General features: G+C 47.5%; 1 protein-coding gene across 1 annotated transcript in view; it reads right to left on the reverse strand.

Annotated features, from left to right (window-relative positions):
* LOC138293911 (collagen alpha-2(XI) chain-like) overlaps positions 1–26,488 on the reverse strand; it is a 195,139-nt gene that overhangs the window by 73,795 nt on the left and 94,856 nt on the right. The window contains exons 4-7 of the mRNA XM_069233197.1: positions 18,970–19,023; positions 13,157–13,210; positions 5,935–5,952; positions 3,215–3,268 (exon numbers count right to left, since the gene is read on the reverse strand). Of these exons, the coding sequence (XP_069089298.1) occupies positions 3,215–3,268; positions 5,935–5,952; positions 13,157–13,210; positions 18,970–19,023 (180 nt within the window). The remainder of the gene's footprint in view (positions 1–3,214; positions 3,269–5,934; positions 5,953–13,156; positions 13,211–18,969; positions 19,024–26,488) is intronic.

Here is a 26,488-nt window from a genome sequence, read left to right on the forward strand (position 1 = left end):
CAGCAATTTTAAAAGCATCTATCATTGGCAAAGCCAATAGTGGTGGAGGCCAGCATGTAGAAAAAGGAGAGGGGCAGCAAAGGAAGGATAGAAAGTTGGGAGAGGAGAAAGAGAAACAGAGGAGTGGAGAGAAATTCAATGGAAGTAAAACATAAAGCACAATGCAAGAGCAGTGGTCAGTGTTTCAAGTATGTGGAAATGCAAAAGACAGTGATGGAGGGGCTGGGGGGCGAGGGAATGGCGGAGACTGGCATCAGTGTAGACAGCAAGAGGGAGCAGGACATCCTGCATTTAATGTAATTATATTTTTTTAAATATGTTCTTCAATTATATACAATAGATGGTATTATACCTATGTTTTTCTTATCAATGTGATGTCATGTGTTTTGTTTTATGTAACCCATTAGAGGCAGAAGGGAAGCAGTTGACTACTGCTTGGAAGTAGCCCAAAGAAGAGGGCACAAACTCACATTTAGCAATGGATTTTGGATTAATTAACTCTTTTTGTTACAAAGCATGATGGAAAGGCCCATCTGATTGGTAACTGAATGTGCAATGAGAACTTTGTGGCGATACTGTGAATATAATCCCAAATTCTCTTCTTACATGTGCCTGTGACATGAAAGCCAATGTTTCAAGCCTGGGAAGGCATACTTGCCCTTCAACCTGTCCTAAGATGTCTAAGAGTATCAGTAAAGTTAGCAACAGTAATATCCAACATTACTTTTTGCTTCATTGCATGGCCATCCTCTAACTATTAGGTCAATTCCCTATGAACTACGAGACCTGAAAGTTTTATTTAATACTTTGCCCTATGCAATCAGGCCCCCAAAACATTTTTCATGAAGGGAGGGTTTTGTTATCTCAAGCTTTAGAAGCTCAAAATAATGAAAACATGATGTACAATGACTTTCACCTGATCTCATTACTAGTGGTAGAAGTGCTTTTTAGGATAGTAATCTATTAAGCCATCAGTATCTCTTAGCTTGGTCATGAACAGATTGTCTTCAGAAGTCATCATAAAAGTGTGGGTGCTACACCCCAAGGTTTAAATCTATCCATCCTACAGACTCTATTATCAATAAAGAACACCCCCAATACACCGAAGCGTCTTATATCCCAACTGTATACATTTGCACAAGAAGCACGCAGACCTGAGGTTACTAGGGTTAGACTAAAGTGGCAGAGAGAGCTAGCATTCACCATCAGTGACAAAAACTGGGCATATTGCTGTGCGGTGGTGTGATCCGTTTCATTGAATAGCCGGCATTGTCTAAAACACGCCAAATACATTAGCAGAGCATATTATACACCAGCTCGCTTGCTTTGTTACGGGTTACTTAATAAAGTGAATTGCGCCCTCTGTGGAGTGGATGATGCAGATTGTGCACATGTGGCATGGTTTTGCCAGGGTGTTCAGCAATTTTGGCAGGTAGTGAGGGCAGAACTTGAGGAGATAATAAGTGAGCGCCTGGAGCTTACACCTGAGCTTGCCTTGCTCGGTTATGACAGGGAGGTATTGTCTGGCATGTGATGACTGGTTGCTTGGGCTTACTGTAAACACATCGCAGAATAGCAATGAGATGGGTGTGTATTACTACGTATAAAAACAATGTCAATGTACGCCATGATATGTGCTAGCAAAACAACAAGCTCTCTTTTCTACTGCTGATTCCACTCAACATGACCTCTCCGTCGTCCCCGAGCCAGAAGTACATGGTCAAGCAGGCCCTGCAACCTAGGCCTGAAGAAACAAGCAACTGATTGACAAATCACATGTTGGGTGACACGTAGCCCATAGACAAATGCGCAAAACAAATCAGTTCTCCAGATAGGCAGCAACACCACAAAGGTCCTAGGAAACTGGCCTACAATAAAACACATTTGGTTGGATGGGTACACGTTCCCAAAACACCATGAAGTTAGATTCCGCATGAGGTTAGGAACACACAGCTAATCAGAACATACCACACACACTACACGCAGTGATCACATGCTCTCCATGTTGGACATCTGGACATGTAAACTACTGGTCCACACTATGTCTACGCAAGGTCAAGACTCACTGCACACTTTATCAGATGGTCGGATTTATGGCCTTGTTACCAGGCTTGGATACCTTTTTTTTAAAGAATGTACTCAATCATTTTATTGCACCTCAAGACAATGTATAAAAAGATGCTCAAAACTCTGTAACTTTGAGAGACAGTCATCAGTCCCTGACTCTATACTGCACTCTCCCGGTGGCTGCATTTGATTAAACAGACTGTTCCTGCTTTGCCAGATGCCTCTTGTCTGCATTCGAGCAATACATGTGGTGGGCTGCCGACTCCAAAAGAATGGCTAGCGAACATGGCCTACTGCAATACGCAATCTGATGTTTACAGCAAACTGTTGCTGCTGTATAGTCGTCCGAAAGATATATGAAGGCCCTATCGGGCATCCCTGCAGCATGTTTGGGCAGACCTGGGATCTGAGCATGAGGACAGAGAACTGATGCTTAGACCATTGCAGAGTGTGCAGAATGGTACTAATTGATGGCTGTTGACATGAGAGGATATGGTAAGAAAGTAGACGTCAAGGGTAGGCACATGTGTGGACCGACCGACGATTGAGGGACTGTGAGAATGGGGCTCCGGGTGCTTTGGGAGGGGAAGCTGGTCAGAAGGCGAAAATTAATCATTTTTTAATGCACTTCTTTATTTCTGGCCCACACGTTAATTGTATTTGTGACTTCACTTTCTGTGGTACTTGACATTAGTGATGTACCTTGAAGTTAAGGTTAAATGCTGCCGAGCCAACTGTGTATTAGTCACGATCTCTCTAATTGTTGTCTCCAATGTGTGGTTATAAAGTTCGAGAATAAAGTTTCAGAAAAAAAAAGCACCCCTCAGAAAACAAAAGGAATCTGGAATCTTCTTAAAAGGTAACAAAGTCCATGCAAAGCTCACTTTGACTCCGACTAGGTGCTAGAACAAGTTTGTGCAGGATCTGCTATTTGCTCACCAGTTGAAAGCAGGGGTTTAATGTGCATGAAGCCTCACAAACAACTCCACCCCAGTGCCCACAAATCAAGAAGGAGACTTGTCTGAATGGCAGAATCTATGCCCTCTAACCCAAGAGTGGAAAGGCTGGATGTTAACAGCAGAAACTGCATCTGCCAACCATGTGGTCATTGGTAAAGCCTTCCACACCTCATTGTTCTGCCACTTACTGGTTTTCCTCGAGTTCCTTTGGGGCCGCTGGCTCCTCGTAGGCCCTTCTCACCCTGTGGAGCAAAAGACATACTACCATTAGACATCGAGTATTTGGTCATGGCTACTTGTGAGTAGGAAATAATGGTGGAATTTTTTGCTCACAATATACAGACTAAGGGGGTCATTCCGACCCCGGCGGTCAAGGACCGCCGGGGCCGGGGTCGGCAGGAGCACCGCCAACAGGCTGGCGGTGCCCCGCAGGGCATTCTGACCGCGGCGGTTTGGCCGCGGTCAGAACAGGAAAACCGGCGGTCTCCCGCCGGTTTTCCGCTGCCCTCAGGAATCCTCCATGGATTCCGACACCCCATACCGCCATCCTGTTCCTGGCGGTTCACCCGCCAGGAACAGGATGGCGGTATGGGGTGTCGTGGGGCCCCTGGGGGCCCCTGCAGGGCCCATGCCAATGGCATGGGCCCTGCAGGGGCCCCCGTAAGAGGGCCCCACAAAGAATTTCAGTGCCTGCTTAGCAGACACTGAAATTCGCGACGGGTGCAACTGCACCCGTCGCACCTTCCCACTCCGCCGGCTCCATTCGGAGCCGGCTTCCTCGTGGGAAGGGGTTTCCCGCTGGGCTGGCGGGCGGCCTTCTGGCGGTCGCCCGCCAGCCCAGCGGGAAAGCCAGAATGGCCTCTGCGGTCTTTCGACCGCTGAGCGGCCAAATGGCGGTTCTCGCCAGGCGGGCGGCTACCGCCGCCCGCCAGCCTCAGAATGAGGCCCTAAGTCCCTGATTTATACTTTTTGGTGCAAAACTGCACTAACGCAGTTTTGCACCAAAAAGTTTAGCACTGGCTTGCACCATTTCTGTGCACCAGCCAGGCACCATATTTGTGGAATGGTGCAAGCCTGTGCAAAGGGTAGGCTAGTGTAAAAAAAAATGACGTTAGTCAAGTGGGGCTGGCGGTATGGAAGAAGGGGGTTTTGCACCAAAAAATTACGTTAGGCAGGTTAGAGTAAAACAAAATGACTCTAACCTGCCCAGAGTCATTTTCTGATGCAAAACCATACATACCACATGACTCCTGTCTTAGGAAAGACAGGAGTCATGCCCACCACCCCAATGGCCAGCACAGGAGACCAGGGTCACCTGGGCATGGCCATTGCACCCAGTGCGATGTAGGGGGGCCCATTTTAGGGCCCCTATGGCACGTTAAAAAATAAAATAAAATACTTACCTGTACTTACCTGGGATGAGGTTCCCCGTCCTCCGCTGTCCCTCTGGTGTGGGTAGGGGTGTCCCTGGGCCCTGGGGAGGCACCTGTGGGCTTATTCCATGGTGTTCCACCATGGAAATAGGCCCACAGGTCCCCTAACGCCTACCCTGACCCAGGCGTTAAAAAATGGTGCAAAGCAAGCTTTGCACCATTTGTTGACCCCCTCCTCCCTCCTGTGCACCATTTATGCACGGGAGTATAAATATGGCGTTGAGGCCATAGAATCATTTTTTGCACGGGAACGCCTACCTTGCATCTCATTAAGGAAAGTTAGGTTTCCACTTCCAAAAAATGACTTTATCTCCATAAATTTGGCGCCAGGGTATAAATATGGAGTTGGTTTTGCACCGAATTAGAGTAAATTAGAGTAAAAAAAAAACAGAGTATAAATATGCCCCTAAGAGGCCAGACTGTTGCGTAATGAAATAGGGAGCTAAGCATTAAACTCCGACAAACTGTGGATTATGGTTAATGGAGGATCAGGTGAAATAAAATCTATTTAGTAAGTTCATTACTTCTCCGCACAATGCCTGCATGGACACCTTAAGGCCTAAAGTCCCCATCTCTACCAATGCCAGTATTTGGTGCTAATACTGCTTATCGGGTTGTCCTTTCACCAAGGCTATGATGAGTACTTTCCACTGTGTAATCACTGGGACTAAGCCGTGCCCTACAGCCCGTTCTACACCTTCCTATGACTACACTTTGAGTTCCAGCTGAAAGCTCAGTGGTTCCGCAGCTTGTGAAGCACCACTGTCTAGGAGATCTGTCACAAGTGCTACCACGTTAGGGGTCCCTCTTTCACTGACGTAGGTGCACTCACAACAAACATAGAACTCAACAGTATTGGAGGGTCGTCTATGGCACACTCACTGAACTTTAAACTAGTAGATCATCATATACACATATCAAATCAAATGTACGTTACTTTACACACCCTCCACCACCAATAAAGCCTTATCAACCCCTCATTCTCTGAAATTAAGCAGGATCCTCCCAAGAACTACAACCTCATCGATACCACATTCAGATACCAAGCATTGTGATCTGTCATATGAGAGGAATGTAAGTCATGTTAACAGACAGGTCTTGCACCTGGCCAGGTTCTATTCAGTAATAAAGGCATCTGTGTAACACAACCACTTACAACAACAGTCCATGTTATGATCTGTATTACAGCATTAATGGATCCAGGGCTCAGACACAGCAACATTTCTACAGCATCAATTATACCACATTCATGCACAACATGTCAGTCTTTCCACTGTACTACGAATTGTGAGCTCCGCACTTGTCGATAATAAGCTAAGCTCACCTATAGTACAGACTCATATGCTTCTAAGTACTACAGTTTTTGTAAACTGGACACCGTTCTCCTTGGCCCTTGATAGCCCAAGTGATAGCAATCTTCTTGAAATCAAGAATGAAGTTTATGAAGGTTAGTAATTGGTTCAGGCATGCATTACCTTAGCACCAGCAGGTCCCTGTTGAAAAAACATAAATATTTAACTTTACATTAACTGTGCTATAGGTGAATACAGCACTGGCATCAACACACATTGTGTTTTTTAAGAAGAGATGAGTACAACAGCTAGAATCAGTACACTTTGTTGTTTTTATAAGAGGTGAATGCAGCAGGCGGGATCACAACACATTTTGGTGTTTACAATATGACAAGATTTCCCAGTATAGACAAATGCAAGTTTAAAAAATGCTGTGACAAGTACAGGTATGCTCACTACATACATAGCCTCACTAAAAATAGCCTACAATGTCCCTAAATATGCACAAAAGAGGTATTGGGGCTAACATTCAAATGACTATATAAGGTGATTGCAATAACACAAGAAAACTGTAATTCTTTTGAATTAGTGAGGCAAACTTGAGTACCTCACACAAGTCTCTTTGGTGATTATAACGATGGATGGTATGAACAATGCCGTTATACAGGAATATACAGTACATGTGGCATCATAAGACAGCTTTGATTAGTACAATTTAAAACGTGTTCTTACCTACACACAACTAGCTTTCACACAAAAGACAGTTCAATAATGCCTAATACGTAAGGGCCGATATTCCTGATGATTTGACCCTTTTAGTGGGCATATGAAAGCCAAGAAACATCTACTTAAATGACAATAAGGGTCATATTCAGCCCTCTTGCTGTTAAACGTTGCTAGTGAGAAACTAATAAAAACTTTACTTTCGGTCTGCACACGATAAATTGAACATAGAAGTCCTATTTCCCCACATATTTTACAGTTCTGACAGTTTTCTTTTCGCTTACCAGTGCAAGCGTGAGAATTGTGCTGTTAGAGTTCTTGTTTGTATCAGTCCTCCTCCACTATCCTTGGGTCCGCAGGAGGATGGAATTCAATGAAGACGGATCTGTATATGGCATTAATATTGGTGGCGGTGGGGTCAGCATCAGTGGAGACACTGATGAGTCCGGTATTGGTGCCAATGGAGACGATCTGTGCAGGTGTTACCCAACAATGAGGTCGTATGGTGCCTGGGGAGGACCCATGTTAGGAAACCAAATGGAGCTCCAAAAAGGTCCAATGGGGCCTTAAGGCATGCCAGAGGGAACTGCCACACGCCAGAACATCTCCAGAAATCCATAGTGGAATAGAGGTGGAGCCGGAAAAGTCAGTGCTGGTGCTGTATATGAAATTGGCAACAGAGGAGCAGGAGGAAGTCCTGCTTGGGCAGCATCAGCGGCACTGTTAGAGGACGCTCCTTGGACAGAGTAAAATCCACCCTCTCAAGCTCCGAGCAGGACTTTGCAGGAGATGGAGTATGAGAACAGGACTTACCTCTTGATTTCAAATGGCGTTGAGAGGAGTCATCTCTGTGCTTCATCTTGTTTTTTGGGTTCATTCGTTTTTCCTTAGAGGACTTTTTTGAAGGAGACTTCGACCTGAAGTGCTATCAGTGTTGAGCCCAATACTCCTCGCAAGAAAGAGACATAAAAAGTTTGTCCTCCTCCTACTTTTAATGAGTCTGCATTTCTTGCATGAACTTGAATCGTGTTTCAACCACAGGCATCCTACAAAGACCTCATGGGGGTGAGAAGGACGTTTTTACATTTCAGCTGTGACAAGGCTTAAATCAAGACTTCTTCAGAAGTGACATTGCTTATGCGATAGACTGAAAAAAATTGGAACAAAAATTGACAAGAGTGGCTCCACATTGAAGGGCACAGAAAAAAGGGAAATTATGTCCGTTCACCCTGGTAGGCACAATTTGACTGCAGTGATGTCACTCTGGCATGGTATCAGCACCGTGGTGGAGCCAGCGCCTGCTATCAGCACAGTAAATGTATGGAAAAGTCTGGCACGATGGGATATCCAATTGGAAAGGAATCTGCAGGTAGAAGCATGTATGTGAAACTAAACAGAGTCAATAACTGTCTTATTGAAGGGAAGCAAACGCTTCCCAACTGTAATAGAGAACTACAAGATCTACGTCAAAATGTTAGATGTAGCTTCACACTCGATATAGGCAGTTCCAATGCTTCTGCTGTTATTCATACCAATGTAGTAAAAAAGTAGATCTCTTTTGACGGATGGTTAAATAAGTAAGGGAAATGCCCATCTGATGACATATCACGTATACTTGCACTTTGTAAATCAAGATTTAAGCTAACATCGGTGCTGTAATGGACGAGGACGTTATAATCCTCCAAATCATTGTCTTATGCATGGCTCATCAGACATGACAAAGGCAACACTATTGAGCCCCAGAAAGATGCTAACAGCTTGACATTAGGGTGGGCGCTAAAATGTGTTATATTTTCCAGTGAAAGTTCATGAAATTCCATAAAAATGTAACAAAATTGCACGTATAGTGAAACATATGTTTTTCTGGTATCTTGCATGACTTTTTTCATATGGACACGCACTTCGGGTAAAGAAGTATCATGAGATTCCCGCAGTAGAATAGTTCAAGCAAAAAAAATTCTCTTGGCATGCAAAACGTAAGGAAAATGTAAAATCGAATGAAATTTTGGGAACTGATGATTTCTTAACCACTGAGGTCAGTGACCATGAAAGCACAGAGTCAGGAGGCATCAGAGTCAGAGTCACTGGATTTGCCAAACCCACAGGAGCAGGCACAACCCTTGGGAGTGGTATGGTGCTTCTTTAAGCCCCTTAGCAAACAGAGGACTCATGCTCAATAGCTCCGGATCCCAGGCACTCTGTGCCAATCTCGAGCCACAAGATTGACTTCAGCCCAGTTGTTCCTGATGTTCTTGAGAAATTTAGGCAGGAGTGCTACTGCAAGGAAGGTGTACAGGAGGCCGGAGCTCCACACAAGATGAAAAGCATCTCTGAGTGAGATCTGTATTAAAAAGTCCAGCACACAAAACTGCTGACATTGATCATTCTCACTGGTGGCAAACAGATCTAACCAAGGCTCTGCCCACTCTTGGAAGAGACCTTCCACCATGTACGTAATGCCATTTGTGATCCACTAGGCATCAAAGGTTGAGTTCACCGGCCATGGCGTTCACAGAACTCAACAGGTGTTTAACCACCAGGAAAATGCCCTGACATTCCAGCCATGTCCAGAGATTAATCATCTCCAGACCATGACCCCACCCACCCTGTTTGTTGCAGTACTACATGGTGTTGGTGTTGTCTGTAAACACCTGCACCAGCCTTCCTCTTATCAAACGAAGGAAGGCTCTTAATGCCAAAGGATCACCTGCAGCTCCAGCAGGTTAATGTGAAGCTTGGAATCATCCGGAGACAAGAATTCTCTGATCTCCACCTCAGCGCAGGAGACACACATTTGTTAGTACAGTCAACTCTTGGGGGTGGGGGTCTGCTAACCCAATAGTGGTTCATCAGCCCCCACTGCAAATCTTTTGCAGTTCCCTCCAATATCTGTGCCTTGTCAGGTAGATTCCCCTGATGCTGTGCCCACTAGAACTTCAGGTCCTGCTGCAGAGCCCTCATATGTCAATGGCCATTTGTCACCAGAAGGATGCAGGAGGCCATGAGGCTCAACAGCCTCAGAGTCAGTCTCACCAATATCCAGGATAGACTCTGAAACATCAGTATCATGACCTGAATATCCTAGACTGGCTGTTGGGGAGGATAGTCCCAACACTGCACTATTTTCACAACAGCTCTGATGAAAGAGAGAGTCTGAGTGGAAATCAGATGTGACTTTGGCACATTGATAGTGAGTCTCATAGAATACAGGCGGTCCACCATAGTCTGAGGTGTGAGCTGAATGCCTGGCCCAAGCCTGCCTTTGCCTGGGGGAGCCTACCTTCAACAGCCAATCTTTTATGTAAGGAAAGTGAGCAAACCCCTGACCTCTGCAGATGTGCTGCAACCACTGCCATCACCTTGTTGAACACCGCAGGATAATGGTAAGGCCAAAAGGGAGCACAAAAAACTGAAAGTGCTCTTGGCCCACTGTGAACCACGGGTATCGTCTGAGGCAGGCATGATGGGGATGTTTAAATATGCCTCCTGGAACTCCAATGCTATTATCCAGTCTTTGAGATCTAGGGCAAGCAATACCTGAGCAAAAAGTGAGCATTCTGAACTTCACATTTTTCAGGAAGAAGTTTAGATGGTGCAGGTCAAGGATATTATCAAGGCCTCCATCCTTCTTTGGCACCAGAAAGTAGCAGGAATCGTAACCACAACCTACTTCTGATGCAGGCACCCTCTTGATGGCTCCCTTTGCCAAGAGAGCCAACACTTACTGATGGATCAAGAAGCGATCGTCTTCCATCAGCTAGTGGTAAATGGGTGGCAAGGGTGGAGGGTCGTCCAGAAAGGGGATGAAGTAGCCCTTTGGATTATCTGTAAAATCCACTTGTTGGATGTAATCGACTGCCAGTTGTGCAAGTGACGGTCTATCCTTCTCACCACTAAATGATCATGATGGTATGAGGACATACTAAAAGGGTTTGGAGGCTGCAGCTGCCGGGGGAGTGATGGCCTGGCCCAGCCTCTAGCTAGTGGCCTCATGTGGTCTATGAGAACTGCATCCTCAGCCACAAAAAGCCTGGTAAGCCTGTTGGCCTTGGTGGCTGGGAGGAAAAGAATGAAGAACCACAAAAGATGTAGAAGTTGGACTGGGGTTGGCGAGGGGCCATCGATAGGACCATGGACCTACCCGTAGCTCTGCTATTCTTGGAGAACTTCAGCTCAGAGTCTGTCTTCTCACCAAAAAGGCAAGAGTCATCCATGAGCATATCCATGAGCGAGGCTTGGGCATTCCCCATGGAGCTAGTGGTTCTCAGCCAGCCATGGTGCCCAAGGACCACTGACTATGAAATCACTCTGCCTAGTGAGTCTGTGTTGCCCAGACCACACCTGATGGTGAACTTTGCTGCATCTCTCCCATCAGCAATATCCCAGGAGAGTATGGCCAGGGCCTTCCCCGAGACCACAGGTACCACTTGTGCAACCAAATCCCAGATAATATGGAAGTATAAACCTAAAAGACACGCAGTTTTTACACAAAGCAATGCTAGGCTAGTGGAAGAGAACATCCTCTTTCTTAAGGTGTCCAGTCTCTTGGATTTTCCATCCGGTGACGGAGAAGCAGTGGTACTTGAATTGGCACCGAAGCAGGGTGCATTCTCGCAGGCGGTGCCGCTCCGGATCATGCAACAAATACAATGGGCCTGACTGGTGCCAAGGGCAGATAAACTGCTATGAATCACGTGGAGGCTTTTCAGATAGGTTGGCCATCCAAAGATGAGGTGCATGGCCTCAAAAAACTTTCAGCTGGGTGGGAATCACTCTGGCTCTAGGAAAATCAAGGGGGCGGGAGTCATGGGCTCCACAGAGGAGCGAGAGCTAAAATGCTGATGCTCCTGCACTTTGTCCAAAGAATTGGAAGGGCACATAGAAGTCAAAGGCCTCTTCAACTTCGTAGACTTTTTCTTGAGGTGGGACTTACTCAATGACTTTGATTTGGACGACAACAGTCGGGAGCAGTTCCGGGAGCAGTCCCAAGGCCCTTCCATGTGACCAAGTTGGTGAGAGTCGCAGTTTCATCTGATGTAGGGTGGCAAGGAGCTTGAAAGAACACTTCTTCAGCACCTTTAAGTGCATGGCACAGCAGTTCTCGCAGGTCTTGGACCCATGGTCCCTCTCCAAACACCAAAGAGAAACTAGGTGTGGGTCTGTCACAGACATCTGCCTGTAACAAGCACCATATGTTTCGAAACCCACTGGTCTCTTAGGAGACAACCCTAGCATAGCAGGAGAAGAAATTCTCAAAACAATATTTGACAAACCTCGAGAAAATATCAGTCAAACAAGAACTGACTTCAGCGTGTTGGGTTGATACATCTATAACCACTGTACACACCATTTTGGGTACAGATGATAACAATGCAGTGCCAAACAAAGTCACCTACTGATGTGCAGGGGTAATGCTAAAAAATATCTGGATCCAGTCTGGTATCTGGGGATTACTGTAAGGTAAGGAATCTGTGGCTAGAAGTCTCTATCATATATACTCTACTATAATCACCTCAGGCAGAGTTTCTGCTTGAATCATGGTGAAGGCATGTGTGGATGCTGGATAGCCATTGCTGGGGAATAGTTTCCATATCGAGTTTGGTGCCTGGAGGCAGGATGACCACCTCACTATGGGAGATTGTGGACATTTCTCCAGTTCAACTTTTTACCCTACAAAAACAGTGATTTCAGAACTGTTAGCCGAATATGTTCAATGGATGCAATACAAGACTACAACATCCAGAATGCACTAGACCTTCACACAAAGGTCCAGGACTAGGAACAATGCCCCCAGTGACCTGGAGGGAGGTGGTCACCCTACCTGCAGAACATTCACAAGGTGAGGAATCTGAATTGAGACGTACCCATCAGAAAATTGTAATGTTAGAGATTGTTTAAGAAAATGCAGTGATTTGTTCTGGTAATCCTAACAATTTAAATGTTTAGGCAAGTAAGAAAAAACTAAAATATTATCTTGACAGCAGTACGCATTCCCACAAATTGGATATTCCTTACATGGCTCTATGTGGGTATGGATGCTTTTACTGAAGACCACCCTCTTTTTGCTTAACTGCTTCCAAACAAAACTTCAGTATAATGGACAAATGGCAGTGTCAGTCAAAGATGTTGAACAACCACTGACATGTTTTATCCTATTTCATTTTTATCTGTCTGATGTAGTTGGCTTCATTTATGAATAACCCACATCACACCGCACCTCAAGACGCTTCACTTGATCCACATTCTTAAAGCGCAGTCACTTCAAACTTCTCACAGACATATACAAAGCTCTACATAAAACAGGGCATGAATACCTGAACAGCAGCATACACTTTCACCAACCCACCAGACACCTATGCTCTGCCTCACTCTCAGTCACATACATTCCCCGCATCTTCTAATGCAAAAATGGAGGTCGCTCATTCTGCTACATCACACCCAAGACACGGAACGACCTTCCTCAACTCATCAAAGCCTCCTCCTCACTTCTTGAGTTCTGCAAGAAGCTGAAGACCTGGCTTTCCATGTAAGCACCCTGGGCACCTCTCACCTACACACCTAACTGCCCAAGTGCTTGGATACTCTCTTGGATGATTAGTGTGCTATGCAAATTAATATAACATAACATGATTAAGAAAGTTCTGTGTTTCTAAAAACTCTAGAGGGGATTACAATCACTTACTGTGGCTCCTGGTAGTCCTGGGGGTCCCCGTGGGCCAGGGGTTCCATCACTTCCCTGAAATAGATGAAAAGGAAGAAATATATTCACACATTTATACAGAAAGCAGAAAGAGAGAGAGTGAGAAGTAAGGGAAATAGGGCTGAAAGAGCAAGAAATTAAAGGTTGAAGGAAAGGATACAGAGAGAAGAGAGAGTGGGAAGGTGGAAGGAAAGAATGCTAGGAAGGAGATGAACAAAAAGAGGAAGGTGGATAAAAGAGTGGGAAGAGAAAACAGAGGAACAGAAAGGAAAGAGGAAGTAGAAAGAAAGAGACAAAAAGCACAACAAAAACTAAATGAAAGAGACAAAAGCCACTTTACTCAGACAAGAGAGAACGTGGGGGCAGTGTGAGAGGTTAGCTAGTAAGCAGGTGAGGGAATATGGGGAAAACAGAGAAAGAAAAGCAAGCTGAAAAAATACAGGAGATAAGCTGAATGAGGGATGAAAGAAAAAGGACAGAAAAGCCAGTGAGAATGTGAAATATGGAGAAGGATGAGGGGTGGAGAAGCATTAGAGGCATTAGAGAGAGAGAAGAGAAATGGTTGGGAGAGAAGGAATGTCTGGGAATGATATGAGAGAGAGAAAGAAAGAAAGAAAGAATTATGAAAACAGATTGCAGGATGGGAGAAAGTACAAACCGTGGATGGGGCAGAAAAATATTCTGGTGAAAAGAAAAATATTCAATGAAAATTAAGCAAGGAGGATTAAGGGGAAAAACAGGGAAAGTGAAGGTAAGTATATTGCAACATTGAAATGAAGACACCATGGGGAGGACAATAAGAAGACAATGGAAAGGGATAGTAAAATAAAACCAAACTGAACATGCAGAATGACCTGCCTGTAAACCTGACAGTCAATGCAGTAGGACCCGGTCAAGGTAAGGATAGATGCCTATACAGAATAGGGGCTGTTGTTCACATCAGAAATCCTCTAGCTTGGCCATAAGTGAAGCTTTCACACTGGTGGAATGAGTCTGAAGACCCTCTGAGGTTCCTTTTTCCCTATAGCATAGCACAGCTTAATGCAAAAGGCAATTGATGTTAATAAGGTCTATATCTTTGTCTCTTTTTCATGCTCCACACTGGCACACCCAATAAACAGTGGTTCGTTGTCTTGGTGGTTCTTGGTTCCATCAACACAGAAGCTAAGTACCAACTTAATATATCACTTCTGCAGTCTATCCTATTCCTTAGAGGGATGTGGAAAGAAAACAACTTGGGAAGTGAGACCATCTTTGAAAGAAAGGATACCTGTGCCCAAAGCAACAACCTGTTGGGGAAAATAGGTATATGGCTGCCTAACAGATAAGGGTAGCAATTAACTCACAAAATATGCATAAGTGGTGCCCATAAGAAATACATTCTAAGCTGTCCAAATGTCCATAGGCTCAAATAGCAAACACACCAAAAAGGGTCTACATGAATGTCCTGCTGCAACATACTGAAAGGAGCAGGTGGAAATATATATGGAAGCCCTTTTAAGAAACACAGCACAACTGGTAATATGAGTAAATATGGCAGATCAGGCAAGTGGAGAAAGGTCAGAAAGGCCAATAAGTAATTTAACTATTCTGATGTCAATGCCTTGTCAGCTACAGACAAAATATATAAAAGAACATCAGACAGCTTGACCTAAACAGGACCAACCTATCTGTCTTCTTACCAGGTGACAATGTTACACCAGCAGACAAAGTAGATGGACTTCATGGCTAGGCAGCAAGCTATCAAAAACACATCCATCACTTCTGGAGGGAAATCAAAGCCATTCAGTTAATTCTGCTCAATCTCGATGCAAGGAAGTGTAGTTTGTGGATGCTTGGATGCAGACCTCTGCCATCCCGATGGGACATGAGATCCCCTGAAGAGGCAGCCAAAGAGGATGGAAGATACTTAGATCCAGCTGTTTCGGGTTGCAAATGCTTCAAGTACAATCTAGGGCTATCAAGATGAGTTGGGCATGATCCTTTTTGACCACTTTTAGGACCTGCAGGATCATCAGGATATACAGAAATACATAAAGGAGCGTTGAGTCCCTCAAAAGGCAAAACATACACCTAGAAACATTGAGGAGGGAATTGAAGAATGCAAAAAGCTGGACATTGAACATTGAAGGTGATAATGAACAGAGCTACAGAGGGCACACTCCACTGTATGAAGATTCTCTGAGCCAACTTTGGGAGTAGACACTATCCACGATCGGCAAGATGATACATGCTCAGCTCATCAGCCCTGATATTCAGGATACCTACCAGGTGACTGACCATCAGAGATATCCTGTGAAGGACGAGCTGCTATCACATCCTCAGACCATGTAGACAGAGGACATGGGATATCATCCATCCTGCTTGTTTCTGTACTACATTGATGTCATGTTGTGCACCAAGAGCTAGACTGATCTGCCCTTAATGGAAAGCAGAAAGGCCTTGCGGGCCAAGCATATGGCACACAGCTCCATAAGCTTCATATGGCGATGCTGTTCCACTGATGACTAGAGTCATCTAATTCTAAAAAAGGACCTATTCAGCCCACAGAATATGTCTGCCACTATCATGAGCTCTGGATGGGACAGCCCAGAATAGTTGGTCATGTATAAGATCCAATATGGCATCAAACCCCAACCGTACTTGGAGACCCAGCAGTACCAGGAGTGTCATCCTGTGCCCCTCTCCGCCTTAGGCACCAATTGAATTACACCCTTGACAAGCAATGTCTGAACTTCTTTGACTAAGACAGCAGCATGTTCTACCTATGTCCAAGCACAAAGTGGTGGAGTCTGTGGAAAGGTAGACAAAAAGGGAAGGTTTTAACAAAATGGAACAATTGGTAGTTTCCATTTGCCCAAAGTAACTGCACCAACCCAGCAAATAGATTTGAACCCTGCCCATTTCTAGTTATATCTGACTCTTGGAGGCAGGTGTCACAGGTGAGGAAGACAATGAGGATTGTTGTGTCTCCTTTTGGCCCCAGCATCTCCCAACACCACTCTCTGCAGCTACAAAAAGGCTGGATGAGCTGCTGTACAGGCTATGAGGGCTGCCTCATGTACCCCCAGAAATTTCATGTACTGCTGGTGGAACTGGCAAGCCAGAAATTCCAGGGAGTGCACCCCAGCCCGGGTATCTTTAAAGCCCTCCAGCACTGAGTCTGCATTCTTTCTGAAGACTCTGGCTCCATGTGACAGCACATCTTTTCATTATGTCTTGACGTCACACGAAAATCTAGTAGCCTGCATTAAAACATGTCGCTTAACCATAAACAACACATTCCATAATGTCCAGGTGGCTGCAAGGACATATTTAGCTGCATCCTGGCCATCAAATATGTTCTGAGCAAATGAAGACTTAGGCCCTCACAAGATCGGACCGCCGGTAGGCCGCCAATGTGGCCGCACTCCCGCCGCGGCCATTTGGAGATCCCCGCTGGTTTCCGCCCGCCGGCCCAGCGGGGATCTCGGCCGCAACACAAGAGCCGGCTCCAAATGGAGCTGCGGCTGTGCGACGGGTGCAGTTGCACCCGTTGCGCTTTTCACTGTCTGCTATGCTCCATGGGGCCCTGTCAGGGGGCCCCGCGACTCCCCTTTCCGCCAGCCTTTTCCTGCTGGTTCAAACCGCCAGGAAAAGGCTGGCGGGAGGGGGACTCGTAATCCCCTGGGCAGCGCTGCAAGCTGCGCTGCCCTGGCGGATTAAAACCTCCGGGGCCATTGTGGCTGAAAAGCGCCGGCCCTGGCGGTGCAAAGCGCCGCGGTCGTAATACCCCAGGAACCACCGCGGTGCTTCCGTCAAAACAGCCGCCAGGGTTGTAATGAGGGCCTTAATGTCCTCAGGGACAGCAGGGAAGATCTTATTGCAAAGTACATCACTAGAACAGCCTAAGGGGCAGATATCATTCACTGAAAATAGAGCCAAACTGGCGGAAAGAAACAACTCTTCTGCCTAGAGCATCAATCTTCTTGGATTATTTATCAAGAGGAGCAGAGGGGAAAGCACAATGCTTCATCTTGCTTTCTGAAGCTTAAATGACAAGACTTTACAGAGCTGGAAGCTGCCTTAGGAAAGATGGGTCTCAGGAGCAACCTTGTGGCACCAAGCAATTAGGCGGTGCATGCAAAATACTCAACATGGTTTCGACCAGGTAGCCATAACACACTCAGTTTGAGCCTTGTTAAATGGTAGCAAGGACTCCATAGTTTAATGGTACAAGCTGTAAAATGTCAGCCAATAAGTTTCCCTTGGTTCCAAGAGTAGGCAACTGTAAATGCAAGACCTACATGGCCCTGCGAACAGCCACTAAAAAGGACCCCCTTCCAAGTAAGTGGGAAAATGACAAATCCAATGTATTATCAGCTCACATGTCTAAAACACTTGCTTTCTGGAGGTCACAGTTGAATCTGGAAACAGTATAACGAGGTGGGAGTAAATTGTTTACTTCCTGGGCAATATCTTTGTAGTGGGGAACATGCACGAGCCCCTTAACTGCATCAGAACCCAAATGGCTACAAACCTGTGATGGCACATGCATCAGGGCAAAGGAACAGTAGATGAATCATCTGAAGATATCGGTTATGCTTTAATTATCTCAGTTATCTTTAGTGCAACATTGTGTGAGATCTAGCTTAAGTTTATTAAAGATTTGACATTGGAATTGATTACCCCTCTGGAGCCAAGGCCAGCTTCAAGGTGAACACTACTGGCAGAACCTGTGTCAAAGATGTTGATAAATGGCCTCACCAGAGGTCAGTTCGAGGTTGACCTCAGCCAGTCAGTGCTGGGAAAGGCCCCACTGACAGAAGTCCAGCTGGAGGCCAGCATAGGTCTGTGGGGCCCAAAGGGTGCCACAGGGACGGAGAACTCTCCAAACCAGTTGCAGTATTGACTCATTAAAGGCCCTTATTTGAGGCAGAGTTGACAATCGCCTGGGAACTTTGAGATGCATTGGCTCCCATATGGGAACTGGGTCCGAATCAAACAATGATGTCGGAGTCAGAACTTTCCAGTGTTGACCGAACAACTTGCCCATGTAGCAGGAACAGTGGGACATAGTGAAATACCGTTTGGTCTTCTAATGCTTGCATCAAGAACTGTCATTCCCCTTGGACTTTAACTTACCCAATGGCGATGATCTATAATGAGTTTGCAACATTTACTGAGCCAGCCATACCTGTTAAGTTTGCCTTAGCTTTGTGCTCCCTGATTGCCTTTGGGTGCATCAAGGAACTTTTGTTCCAGGACTCTGAGCCTTGCTTGGAGACAAGCAACTAAATACATTCATTGTATGGATCTATGAAAAACATTTCTTTCCTACAGGCACAGCACGACTTAAACCTAGCAGTTTTAAATAGGACATATCTGCATACTGTCCAATAATTCACTTTTTGAAACGGGCTAAACACCACAATGGACGGGAGCAGAGCTACTCATCCACACTGAAGGGCACAGAAAAATAGGAACACAGAGATGGTGCCAACATGCAGCTCCATGTTTTCATTTCCAGAAGTGGGACAGAGCTGCCACGGAGTCCAATGCCACCACCTGCCAGCACTCAGGACCTATTGCAGAATAAAATGTCGGTTCCAGTCTGGTGCTTAGCAGAATTCAGAAAGTGAGAAATCTGTGGTTAGAATATCAATTAAAAATAAACTAAGGAAGAGAGGAGATAAGAAATTAGGAGGGATGCACCTATAAGAGTGTGGCAGAGGTAGGATATGAGTTTGGGATTGCAGATCAAAGTATAGAAAAAGGCAGGGAACATATCTCTTGCATGACACACTGTCTCCTACCTCAGCTCCTTTTGGTCCACGGTGGCCTTTGACCCCGAGAGCTCCTTTGGTGCCCTGCAGAAAAAAGCCACAAAAAGGGTCAGATGTGTATCCGTGTGTTACTCTGGAAACGTTTGACTGCCCAGGCCTTACATATTCTCTCCTGCTCTATGCTGCTCTGCGACTGGCGCAATACAATCGTCTAACATTTCCATTTTATAGCCACACAAAATACCTAGGTTGCTTTAGCATGCATTGTACTTTTCTTTCATTCCTTTAACTCAGAATTATGCTGCCCTCTCTGTATCTTTGGAACGTCCATCTTCTTTTGGTTTGATCTTTCGAGGTAAATGCGCTATCAAAGTCAGACTCATATGGACGTTTTCCTAAAACAGCTTTAGCGAGGCAAACTGCCCATACCGGGCATTTCCACAAGAAAAATAAGCTCTAGTGTTACACATGGCAGAAAACATTCTTACGGCTGGCATGGCATCCCCTACTGCAGCTGCACCCCTCCTCTCTCTCCTACTGGGGCAACTTTACACGGAGCCAGGTCCAAGCGCCGGAAAGTGACCCTTTTTGTTTGTCTCCTGGACACTGCAGCCGTTAGGTGGAGTGAGAAAGAGGTGGGGTTGTGCGACTGCTATGTGAGCCCAACGATAGATTTTGAAAATGTGCAGGCACGTAGGGAGTTAAAGTCCCCAGAATGTTTCTTGGGAGACTTATGCTCACACACCAATGGGGCCACTGGCTACCTGCATAGACAAAGCCCAAAGCCAGGTGTAATGCCTGATCTAAACTTTAGCGACTGAGTCTGCCTTCAAGAGGAATTCAAAAGGGAATTCCCTCTGAGAACATGTTGAAAAAACATCTGGCCAAATAATGGATTTTACCGCTCATTTTTCACTTAAAATTACTGAAGAGCCAAAGGCTCTGAAAAGACCACTCTGAAAGAGGATTTATGAAATTTTCTGGTAATTTCTGGATCACTCTCACTGATTTCACAGCAGCATGACAGTGACATGACTGCCACTTCCTCCTACACCAAGCACCATCTCAGCCTTGCCGGTCAGGGTTTAAAAAGCAATATTATACTGTGGCAGAATGTGCGCTATACATGTGAATGTAAAATAAAGTAACATTACTGTCAGGGACACAGAATTTTGACCTGACTTAGCCTTTTGCGCAATGTCTACACCATGTCAATCATGCTGGTTGCAAATGTCCCGTAAGTATAGTAGGATTTTTGGGGAAAGAGCGAGATTCCTTGACGATTCCTTTCACTGGAATAACTGTCAGGGATATAGGTTGCCATCAACCACTTTCTCATTGCCACCCAAAAACTCTCAATTTATATCTTATATGTTTTTGCTCTAACTCGACTTTGTCAAATATATTCTAAATATACATATTTATTGGTCTACAGAACAGTGGTTCAAGGATACACAGGTCTTCTCCTTCTGGGGTGACCAGCATCTTACTAGGATACAACTCTTTGAAGAAAATATTGATCCTGGCTGGACATGACTGCTTGGTTAATGGTTTTGCCTTGATGTTTATTTTCTTTTGGCTGTCATAGAGCTTAAACTAGTAAGTTACTTACCTTCTGAAATGCTTTTTCTGGTAAGGACTCTAGCTAGCTGTACATTCCTTACCTCTCAAATATTCCCCAGGTGTCAAACTGGATTCAGAAACATTTCAGCAGTACCTCTGGATGCCATACAGTGGCCCTGTGCAGCTCCATACTGACATCGTTCCTCTCTTGAAATTAAGTGCGAAGCCTATATGAACAAGTTACTTACCTCTGGTAATGCTATTTCTAGTATAGACTCTGTCTAGCTGTAGATTTCTCAACTTTTGAATATTCCCCAGGAATCAGCCTGGATCTGGATACTTTTCAGCAGTATCTCTGAAGGCTGGTGAGTGGCGCCATGCTGCTCTGCACTAACATTGTACCTATATAGGCACCACTTCAGTGCGCTGATATCAGTTGCATTTGAGACTGTCCAACACCCCCCAAGACTGTGAACCCCAAAACAAATCGGTGTGACTAGTTGCTGATTCCTAGACAAAGGATCTGAATAAAGGCCAGACTCCACTCACAGAAAGGGGAGGATAGGAGTGTTGTTGAAGAACTTGCAGCTGCCAGAAAGAGTTGTTATGGAAGGTAATTTGTTCTTCTGATATAGACTTGTAGCCGCAGATTCCTCATCTTCTGAACAGACACCAAAGAAGGACCTATATGGAGGAGGCCTGTGTGTGGACCTAAACCAGAAAGTCCTGCCGAACTGAGTGGGCTAAATGCACCTCTCGATGAACTTGGCAGTCCAGACATTAAAGCTTTGTGAATATATGGAGGGACACCCACATAGTTCACCTGGCAAATGTCTAGGGCAGGAATTTCATATGCTAATGCAGTAGTAGCAGCTTTGGCTGTGGTAGAATGAGAATGCAGTCCATCCTGAGGCTGCTTTAACAGCAGATCTTACTGTAGAGTACAATCGAGCAGGAGGTGGTCCTCTTCTGCACTGCCTTGCCTTTTTTGCCTCAGAGAACTCCATAAAGAGTGGTTTGTCTAGCCAGTGTTCTTTGATATAATCTATGTACAAGTTCAGTGCTCTCTTCGGTTCCAAGTGATAGAGTCTCTCCTCCTCATTAGAGAGGGGAGGAGAAGCATAGAACACCAACAGAGTCATGGTTTGACTGACATGGAACAGGGTTACAACTTTTGGTAAGAAAGATGCTTGTGTCTGGAGAACCAGTTTGTCTGGGAAAAAGGGTGGTGTGCGGTAGTTTGACACAGAGAGCTTGAAGCTTACTCACCCTCTGCGTCATATGTAATGGCAACAGCGAAAATAGGGGGTCATTACAACCCTGGCGGACGGTGTTAAAGCGGCGGTAATACCGCAAACAGGCCGGCGGAACAAAAAAGGGAATTATGACCGTGGCGGAAACCGCCAACATAGACAGCCACTTTAACACTCCGACCGCCACGGTGGTACAGACAAGCAGCACGGCGGTCACCGCCAACAGACATGCGGGAGACAAAGTACCGCCCACAGTATTACAACAGGCCAATCCGCCACCTTTTCTGGGGCGGATTCACCGTGGATAAAAACACGGCGGAAACAGCTTTTGCAATGGGAAAACGCTCACCTGAACACACTCCACGAGGAAGGAGGGCACCATGGAGCCGGAACTCCAAATACTCCCTGCAATTGTGTTATCAGCAACGGCGGCGCCGAAGACAGCAGTGAGTACTGCACCTACGATATAGGGGAGGCAAAAGTCAGGGACACACACATGCAACACCCCCACCCCCACCCCGACCCTCGCACACTACAACACACACACCAATGCATTACCAAACTTCACAGGAACAACCCCCAACCCCACCCGGAAGAATGCAAAGACAAAAGGAAATTCAGTACAACCATTGTAATGTATCAAAATACAGTAAGCTCATATATACATAAATATATACACATTCCAAATATATACATCACGATTAGTAGTGCAGGTATGCACATTTCAATGTCCGTGGACCACTGGGCCCAAAATGCATGGGCGAGGCCCACGCACGATACCTGTCCAGAAATGGAGAGAACACTGCAGGGGCATCAGATAGAAATACAACAGGCACCTCAGGGGGAAGGGGAGGGGGGCACCTCAGCCGGATGACAGCACCACGCTAGATCCACGACGGGGCTCCATGCCCATTGATGTATCCTGGGGAGTGCAAAGCCACAGTCTCACAAGTCTTTGCAGTGGGTGGGTTGCCCACTGTACCATCCTGGGGAGTGCAAAGCCACAGTCTCACAAGTCTTTGCAGTGGGTGGTTTGCCCACTGTTCCATCCTGGGGAGTGCAAAGCCACCATCTCACAAGTCTTTGCAGTGGGTGGGTTGCCCACTGTACCATCCTGGGGAGTGCAAAGCCACAGTCTCACAAGTCTTTGCAGTGGGTGGGTTGCCCACTGTACCATCCTGGGGAGTGCAAAGCCACAGTCTCACAAGTCTTTGCAGTGGGTGGGTTGCCCACTGTACCATCCTGGGGAGTGCAAAGCCACAGACTCTCAAGTGGATAACAGTCTCCATTGGTTTTGGAGGGGGACTGGTGCCCAGAGTGCTTCATCCTGTTAAGGACAGACGGAGTGGATGCTGTTCTCCACTGGTTCTGGAAGGGGACTGGTGCCCACAGTGCTTCATCTTGTTAAGGACAGACTGAGTGGATGCTGTTCTCCACTGGTTCTGGAGGGGGACTGGTGCCCACAGTGCTTCATCCTGTTAAGGACAGACGGAGTGGATGCTGTTCTCCACTGATTATGTAGGGGACTGGTGCCCACAGTGCTTCATCCTGCTAAGGACAGACAGAGTGGATGCTGTTCTCCACTGGTTCTGGAGGGGGACCGGTGCCCACAGTGCTTCATTCTGTTAAGGACAGACGGAGTGGATGCTGTTCTTCACTGGTTCTGGGGGGGGACTGGTGCCCACAGTGCTTCATCCTGTTAAGGACAGACAGAGTGGATGCTGTTCTCCACTGGTTCTAGAGGGGGACTGGTGCCCACAGTGCATCACGCTCCTCGTGACGGTCCCAGTTCCGTCACTGCCTCTGCCGCACATGGGCTAACGATGCTTGAGTTGGCGGTGCTTGCCCTGTTCAGCGGTGCTTGCCATGGCGGTCTTTGCCCTGTTCAGCGGTGCTTGCCCTGTTCTGCGGTGCTTGCCCTGTTCTGCGGTGCTTGCCCTGTTCAGCGGTGCTTGCCAAGGCGGTCTTTGCCCTGTTCAGCGGTGCTTGGCCTGTTCAGCGGTGCTTGACTTTGCTGTCTCTGACCTGTGCAGCGGTGTGTGCCATGGCGGTCCCTCATTGCCCAGCGGGGCTGTGGCTGCCGGGGCCCTCCTGGGCACTGACTCTGGCGGTGGTCTCCGGACCAGTGACGATTTTGCTGCCCTCCTGGGCACTGACTTTGGCGGTGGTCTCCGGACCAGTGACGATTGTGCTGCCCTCCTGGGCACTGACTCTGGCGGTGGTCTCCGGACCAGTGACGATTGTGCTGCCCTCCTGGGCACTGACTCTGGCGGTGGTCTCCGGACCAGTGACGATTGTGCTGCCCTCCTGGGCACTGACTCTGGCGGTGGTCTCCGGACCAGTGACGACTGTGCAGCCCTCCTGGGCACTGACTCTGGCGGTGGTCTCCGGACCAGTGACGATTATGCAGCCCTCCTGGGCACTGACTCTGGCGGTGGTCTCCGGACCAGTGACGATGGGGCTGACGGTGGCGTCCTGGGCAGCGGGGAGGATGGCGGCCTTCTCTGCTGTGCTATTCTTCCCAGACTTTGGCGACATCTTCTGCCCCTTCCCCACCTTGGGAGGAGTCACAGCTGACTCGACACTCCCCCAGGGACCCTTGTGAGCGGCTTTGCCGGCAGGAGTCTTCACCCTCTCCCGTCGGGCACTGTCCAACTTCTGGTGCTTCACAGGGGGTGGACTGTCAGTGCTTTGGCTCCATGTCACACTGGCTGCCCTGTTGCCTGGTGCACTCCACATACCTCTAACAGGCACCACTGGTACCGGACTTTTTTTGGCTGAGGTGCTAATACGGGACCTATGAATTGGAGGGGGGGTGGTGGGACAGAGGTCAAGGTTGCTCAGGAAAAGTTTCCGACGAACACTGGGACGGGTAGCTGGAGGGGGTCTGGGAGTGGAGGAAGAGGACGTGGTTGTAGGAGGTGTAACTTTTGATGCTTTGGGTGCAGGTGCATGTTCTGGAGGCTGTCGTGAGGTGGATGGATGTTGGGTGTGTGTGTGCCAGCGTTTGTGTACTTTGGGAGGGGGCGTCACAGACACACTGGGAGAGGACACAGGGGACGTGTAAATGGTAGTGGGGGTGGTGAGTGCAGGTGAGCGGGGTGTGGTGCTGGGTGTTCTGGTGCGAGTCCTAGTAGCTGTAGAGGTAGTGCATGCAGGTGAGAGTGTAGACGAGGCTGGGAGGGAGGAGGCAGACGACGAGGAGGGGAACACCGTGGAGGCAGTGGATGTTGCTGTGTCTGTATGTGGGTGATGCTTGTGTGAGTGCCTGTGGGATGTGTGGTGCTTATGTTTGCTTGAGCTGCCCTTGTGTGTTGACGTGTGTGAAGGCTGGTCTGATGGTGTGCTTGGGATAGGCTGAGGTACAGGGGATTGGGTCTGGGTGGAGGAAGTTGGAGGGGGAGGCTAGACACAGGGACAATGGCTGCCATCAGTGCTGAGGCCAGAGATTGCAGGGTTCGATGATGGGCAGCCTGACCAGAATGAATGCCCTCCAGGAATGCATTAGTGTGTTGCAACTCCCTTTCTACACCCTGGATGGCATTCACAATGGTAGACTGCCCAACAGTGAGGGACCTGAGGAGGTCAATGGCCTCCTCACTGAGGGCAGCAGGGGTGACAGGGGCAGGGGCTGAGGTGCCTGGGGCGAAGGTGATGCCCACCCCCCTGGGTGAGCGGGCACGGGGCGAAGGCTGAGGGGCTGTTGGGAGGGCGGTGCTGGTAGGGGGGGTGGCGGCTGTACCTGTAGAAGTGAGGGGCACAGATTTTGCCGCCACCACAAGGGAGCTCCCATTGGAGGACGAGTCTGTGTCGCTGGTTGCTGATCCGGTGACTGCCGTGAAGCTCCCCTCGCCCTCCGTCCCACTGGTGTATTCAGAGTCCGTGGTGTGGCCCTCCATGGCCATGTGGGTTGCAGCCCCCTCGTGCTCCGGTGCCCCTGTACCTCCGCCTGATGATGCTGATGCACAAGAGAACAGGGAGAGCACAAAAAGGGGTGGGGAAACAGAAGAAAGACAGGTTGAGTGCATGGCTTACCGCTACCGTTGGCGGACAATACAGACACAGCAGCCCCCTGTACTACGCCGCGCTCTTGGGCTCTACAGATGCAGTTCCTGGGACATGGCGTACATGGCTATGATAGACATCTGCACACATAGATGACACAGGGGCATGCATACCTGTACTTGGCACTCTACAGAGGTGGGGTGGAGTGCCACATGGCCTGCATTACGGAGGGGCCTAGCCTACGGAACTCGCCCTGGCCTAGGGAAAACCACAGCCCTCCTCCCCCACCAAGACCCCTCCACTGCGTGCAAAGTCATGAGAATGTGAGTGTACTCACCCCCTTTTGTCTGCTGTGATGCCCTCATGCGCCCATCCAACTCAGGGTAGGCCACCGCCAGGATCCGGAACATCAGGGGGTCATGGTGCGACGGGCACCCCTCCCCGTTGGGAGGCCATCCCCAGCTGAGCCTCCGCCGTCTTCTTGCTCCAGCGGCAAATGTCCTCCCATCTTTTACAGCAGTGGGTGCTCCGTCTCTGGTGGACCCCCAGGGTCCGGACGTCCTTGGCGATGGCGCGCCAAATATCCTTCTTCTGGTGGGCGCTGACCTACGTGACATGTGCAGGGGAAGAAGAGAAGTCATTACCAACTGCACCGTCGAAGTGAGTGGCCCACATCCATGCCCTTGCCATGTGGCACATATATTCACACTCCTTCAGGCTTGCAGAAC

This window comes from Pleurodeles waltl, chromosome 4_2 (genome assembly GCF_031143425.1).
Source record: "Pleurodeles waltl isolate 20211129_DDA chromosome 4_2, aPleWal1.hap1.20221129, whole genome shotgun sequence".
NCBI lineage: Eukaryota > Metazoa > Chordata > Amphibia > Caudata > Salamandridae > Pleurodeles > Pleurodeles waltl.